We start from the raw sequence: 6,439 nt of genomic DNA, 5'->3' as shown, positions 1-6,439 counted from the left end.
TGATTACTTTGTTAAATTATAATTATAGAATATTAAACGAGCTTCCATTTCATATCGTGTTAAATTATAATTATAGGATATTAAACGAGCTTCCATTTCATATCATGTTTAATTATAATTATAGAATATCAAACGAGCTTCCATTTCATATCATGTTTATGTCCAGAGTGAAATAATGTTCACATGTCACGAGCTTTAGCGAATGACAATGACAATTATTGTTCGAGGGACATAAACATGATACGAAATGGTAGCGAGTTTAATATCCTATTTATTACCCATAATCGATCTTAATTTATATCAGTCAACTCATTTGGTTGACGTTTCTGTAGGCTGTAAGGTTGTAGTGCGCTAATCGATGAACTCACTTGGAGTTCTAGTGGATCTTATCACTGCGATATGTATTAAGATATTTTTAACCATATGGGTAATAATACTACTAATAATAAATTTCGCTTCGTTTGTTGCTCAGTATATAATATACTAGTAATCACAAAATCACAAATCCTCCAAATCAAAATGTTTTATTGACAATCAGTTGATAACAGGAAACGACTAACTATAACTACCAGCGTGAAAAAGAAAATATAAATTAAAATAGCAAGAATATAAACACTGGATTTAATCTGTAATACCTTCCACCAGTATTGACTATTTCAACTCTTGTAAAAAAAGACATTGTGACCAGTGGCGGATCTAAGGGGGGCCCAGGCAGAACTACCCACCTTACATTTTGCGACATTTATTTTATTTTTTCATTTTATACGTTCCTTCGGGAACGTTTATGGCCTTCGGGCACATATTATTTGAAATGGTGAAATACCATCTAAAAACGGACTAAAACTCGACTCCATAACAGTTTCTTCTCAGACGCACGTGCGTTTTTTAAAATATGAGAAATGCATTTTGTGATATCAAAACCAACAGGATGACCAAAAACACTTCGAATGTATGGAAATTTATAATTATAAACCATAAAATTTAAGTAAAGTATGATTTCAGTTATCAAAAACGCCCATAATAGTCAAAAATATAACTACGGTATGTCGCTTTAATAACTAATTAGTCATTTCAGGTTTGTTAAGACAAAAGCAGACACAATATTGTTTCTTTATCATATATATATATATATATATAAAAGGCAGAACAGAATCAATTGGCCTTTACATTTAGATGAATATACGTTTAAAAACTTTAAAATATATATTGGTTGTACTTCTCCTGGGTTTAAGATATAGGTTTGTAGCAGTATTTCAGGATGGCCCCAGATTATATTAGCAAATATTATTTGCTATTTGGTGAATTTAGTAAGTACAGCTGTAGCCTAATTCGAACAAAATGTAATGAATCGTATTTGTTTGATTTTTTAATTGGTTTTTGGCGATTAATAATAAAATATAGTTTGGTGATTTGACGAATGACGGTTTAACTGCTGCTTCGGCTATTCTGAAAATTAGTTTTGTAAATTTAATTATTAGTTGTCTTAAGCTGTTTTCATTCTTTATTTTCACTAACCCACCACCCACACCACCTCACCTTTCATCTCAATGCGGAAGGCTAAAACTGTTTATGTCGTTATTGCACGAATTAATTATGATGTATTTTGTTCTTTTATTTTTTAAATCTGATAAAAAGTAATTACCGTATATGTTAAAAAGAAAGAAGAGAGGTTGATAAAATTAATAAAATAACAGTAAAATTCAGCATCCTCAAACAATTTAAGAAGACCATCTACCATTAATCAGTCTTTAGATGTAATGCAAGAAATATTAATTAGAAAAAAAGAAGAATATAATAAAACAAATAATAAACGAAACATAAACAAAAATATACTTTGGTTAGAAACTAAAATAAAAGTCAGTTACCGTACACAATTGTTTGAAAATGTTTCTAGCCACCGGATAAAACATGCTTTAAAATGTCTTCATTCTCTTTTGATCTTTTAAGCAGACTTGCAACCCCAAGACTCCAGGTTATGCAAATCTGAGAGTTTGATTGGGTTCTTCATCCATTCCAGCATCTTTTGCACTGACACGATATACACGTCATCTTTCTTGGTCATTTCTTTTATAAACCGGTCCATGGCTGCCAGATTGTGCGGTCTTTCGAACCATGCCGCGTGCATGTTGAAGCCCAGAGGTGTTCGCGTCTGGTAGTTGTCTTCGAAATTTTTCCACAGAAATTGGAATGCGTCGTCTTCCGTAGTCGGCGAATTGTAGCACCCGTCTACATAGGCACATGGGTAGGCTCCCTTATAGTCCATTAAGGATACGATGGGAACCTCCCAAAAGCCTTTGTGGCTGGCTGTTCGTCCTGGGCAGGGCTGTATCTGACAGCTGTAAGGATAACCATAGTCCAGGGTGAATGGCCAAGGTTTCTTCTGATGCCGTTTTCCAACAGTGTATGTCAAAGAGATGTCGTAGGTGTAGCCGAGTCTCTTCAACGTCGGAGGCTGCTTGTCTCCCGCGGTCTTTAGGTTCGGACTTCTCCAGCCAACGATTTCGTCTTTCGGCACGCTCCCTAGTCGGGCCAAGTTATTCTTCTGGCGCTCTGCCTCGTCTGCGAGTTTCGCCTCTGTGTCTATGTTGGTGTGAGTCACACTGTGCACTCCTATCTCCATTCCCTTCTTGTAGAACTCGCTCACCAGACTGTAGTCCGTGTAGGCGTGCTGGATGTACAGGGACATCGATATCGGGCAGTTGTTGGGGTTCCTGCGATCAGAAGGAAATAACTTGCGAAAATGCCGGGCCATCCGAACGTTGAGGGCGTCGTCAAATCCGTAGAAGATGATCTGCGGAGTGTCCTTCACGGGCAGGGGGCTGCTGTAGGAGCTACAGGAGCACTGGGGCAGACGACAGTTCCCTCCTTGGTGGCAGTTCGTCTGGGATGAACACGTCACTGTCGCAATGACCACACACGTCAGGAGAGCAAGTTGTGTTAAACCCATGATGTTTTCGACAGGAGGATAAGCGTTTTATTACTTTTTCTTTGTCTGTATCGCAATGGTCTTTTTTCCAAAACGTTGGAATCCACCACAGATACACGTGGCTTTTTAGAAAAATTAGGAATTCAAGAACGAAGTTCACCGCCACTAACCAACGTCCGTGATAGTCTCGCGGCAAAACGTCAGTTGTCGTCTGCAACTCGGAGCCTCGTTCCTGTCTGTCCTGATCGGACACGCGGTATTGGCGGGAGACAGGTTAACGTTTCTTTTATAGCAACAAGGCGGAGTCAAACATCACGCGCCCAAAAATAGAGACATCCTGATTCCTACAGCTGACTACATCCACAAGGTTCAGCCAGCAAACGTTTCGCTAACGTTCTCGAACTTTTTGATTGGTTCCCGAAGTGGTGATTCGGTTAATTGTGTAGCGTGAAAATCATCACAGCGAACGTTAGCGACAAGCTGTTGACTGAACTACGCCTGATAATGTTTGTACTACACGTATCTCGATTTGATATTTGTCATTAAAGTGTCATTTGTGTTATCATTTTTAAAGCATATTTCAGACATAAATGAATATAAAATTGTTTGTGTTTTATAGCGAAAGTTAAACAAAACAAACTTTACGTTATAGGAACGTTATGTTACAATGGGATGAACAAACAAACAAACAAACATACACCTGTATAATTAATCAATTATGGAGACCATCCTGACTTTAACACGGGCGTAGGAAGGCTCCAAAAAGGGGATGGGGGGGGGGGGGGGCACACATATATAAATACATGTATAAATATATATATAAAACTATCGCTGCTACCCACCAACACCACCCCCACCCCTCCATCTTCCTAAGCCAGTGCTTTCAGTTAAAACAGAGCCTATATGACGAGTAGAATTACACATCAAATACATCCCCTTGTTTACAATATCAGTATCTCTATATTCAATATGATTCTGGTCGTGTTAATGTTTGCAGTAGGTCTACCTGGGCCCGGGGGACAGGGGAGATAGTTGTCCCCCTGAGGATCTCTCTTTTTTTTTTTTTTTCTTTCTTTTTTTTTTTTACTCCAAAAAATAGCATACACATCTCAGGGTTTAATTTGTATAGTGTTTCATTTGTTTATAAAAAGTAGTGCAGGCTCAGGTTATGTATAGGATCTAGCATCTGGAAGTACGATTTGCGTGCTGATCTATCACCATTCTGTATTACCAATGACCTTTAAAATGTTAAAGGGACTGTTCTGAATTTGCAGTCATTGTAAGATGTTTGCGATAACAGAGCCTTGTTGGCGACTACTATTTCATACTAAATACATTTTCTCGTTTAGAATGCCAGTGTCTGTATATCGAATGTGTTTGCGGTCGTATACTAATGTTTGTAGCACTCAGTTTTTACTTTAATTCGTGATGTATATTATTGCGTACGTACGAAATTATTGGGAGGTAAAATCTGGTTTGGGATATTACAAGCATTAGAAAAGGTTCTATTGGTCGGAAACATTTTACAATGGGTGTAAACTCAGGACTGTCCCTGTAAGGGTCTTTAAACGCTTCTTATTTCACCCACCACTAGAATCGGACTTTTGTCCAGAAACATCTGGCAGATATGCATACATAGATACATACATACATACATACATACATACATACAATCTTTTGAGCTTTAGAATCGACAACCATTGTCAGTCGCCCATTGTTGAAGTTTATTTAAACAAAGCTCAAATGATCTGCTCAAATCTGGAAACCATCGACATACAACGCAATATCAACAACAGGTTTTAAACACCGGATGATGCGGTTTATTTTTACAGCAAATAGTCTAAAACTGACAGGTTGCTACCTTGAGGTACATCCATTTCTTGTGGGTGGTGTCTGATAAGTGGATTCATCTTGCACCTTCAAAGACCTATCTAATAAGAAATATGAAATCAAATCAGCCATACGACCTCTTAGACCCATGCCATGGAGGTCTTTCAAAATCCCATACTTCCGCGTGGTATCATAAGCTTTCCGTAGGTAAAAAAAAGACCGATACCAAATGCTGGTTATGGATGAAAGCTTTCCTTCAAAACGTTTCAAATTTAACAAGATGATCAACCGTGCTACATCTAGATCTGAATCCACATTGCACGTTAGTGAGCAATTCGTGGGTCTCAATATACCAGTCAAAACACAAAGATCTCCTGCAACAAATTTAACCAAACGGAACTTACACAACAACGGATGTATCTGAAAAATGTTTGTTTAACATTTTCTAACTCGAATATCAGTGTCCGTGTTTTTAATGCATGTTAATGTTGGGAATAGCACAAACTTCATTTTACTCCCTAACATAAAACAATTTATAGTTCGAAATTATTGGTAGATAAAATCTAGTTCTGGCTATATATTACATTCGGACCACCTGAAATACGTTGGATATATGGACATTGATATTTTAAAATAATTAAATTTGTTTAATAGCCTATGTATTTTTAGTCACAATAGGGTGTATACTACCAAATCAAATCCCACAGACGACAATAGTAACACGTGTGGCTAAGACTCCTACCTGCAGCGTATCAATGGACATAAACACAACGGATATAAATGCTACCACCCCTTACCCTTAAAGTCAATCAGAAAAAAATGGTTGTCAAGCTTTGACTACTCTAGTTCTGCACATTTTTTTTTTACAGGTACCCCATACATGTTTCAAGCACAAGGCTACTTGACACAGTTGTACTAGATGAAATACAGTTGTATAGATTTTTGCCCAGATGAAACTAAAAAAATTTTTTTACAACCAATTAACACACTCACATTTATAACCAATCACAGGCCGTGTGGTGTTAACATCTCTATCAAAAGCCGGATGCACCTCAAACTTTGACCCAACCGGAAGTTATTTGGTTTAGTAGCCTACCACCTATAGGTAGCAGTACACTAAATAGTATCTCAGCGAGATACACATTTTGAAATTCACCAAGCGTTTTGATTGCACAGTTAACACTACCAGTCACGCTGCTATTGGTGATAGATTTGACAGTTCGTTGTCATCTGGCCGGTAAATTCCTGTTATTAATTTGAACTAGTGCCAATGTACCAGCTACTGTTCTTTTATATGCACTTTTCCTACAGACAGTAAAGCATATACCGCGGTCTTTGATATACCAGTTGTGTGGCACTGGTTGTGATGAAACCGGCCTCGGTGGCGTCGTGGCAGGCCATCGGTCTACAGGCTGGTAGGTACTGGGTTCGGATCCCAGTCGAGGCATGGGATTTTTAATCCAGATACCGACTCCAAACCCTGAGTGAGTGCTCCGCAAGGCTCAATGGGTAGGTGTAAACCACTTGCACCGACCAGTGATCCATAAATGGTTCAACAAAGGCTATGGTTTGTGCTATCCTGTCTGTGGGAAGCGCAAATAAAAGATCCCTTGCTGCCTGTCGTAAAAAGAGTAGCCTATGTGGCGACAGCGGGTTTCCTCTAAAACACAGTGTCAGAATGAC

The 6,439-nt window shown here is 38.3% G+C and overlaps 1 protein-coding gene across 1 annotated transcript; it reads right to left on the bottom strand.

Moving 5' to 3' along the window:
- Positions 1-508: 508 nt before the first annotated feature.
- On the bottom strand, positions 509-3,126 carry LOC121377701 (chitin deacetylase 7-like). The gene has a single exon (XM_041505781.1). It carries the CDS (start codon positions 2,945-2,947, stop codon positions 1,943-1,945), a length of 1,005 nt encoding a protein of 334 aa, XP_041361715.1. The 5' UTR covers positions 2,948-3,126; the 3' UTR covers positions 509-1,942.
- Positions 3,127-6,439: the final 3,313 nt, after the last annotated feature.

This window comes from Gigantopelta aegis, chromosome 7 (genome assembly GCF_016097555.1).
Source record: "Gigantopelta aegis isolate Gae_Host chromosome 7, Gae_host_genome, whole genome shotgun sequence".
In the NCBI taxonomy this organism is placed as follows: Eukaryota; Metazoa; Mollusca; class Gastropoda; order Neomphalida; family Peltospiridae; genus Gigantopelta; species Gigantopelta aegis.
This window is presented reverse-complemented; position numbering and strand designations above follow the sequence as displayed.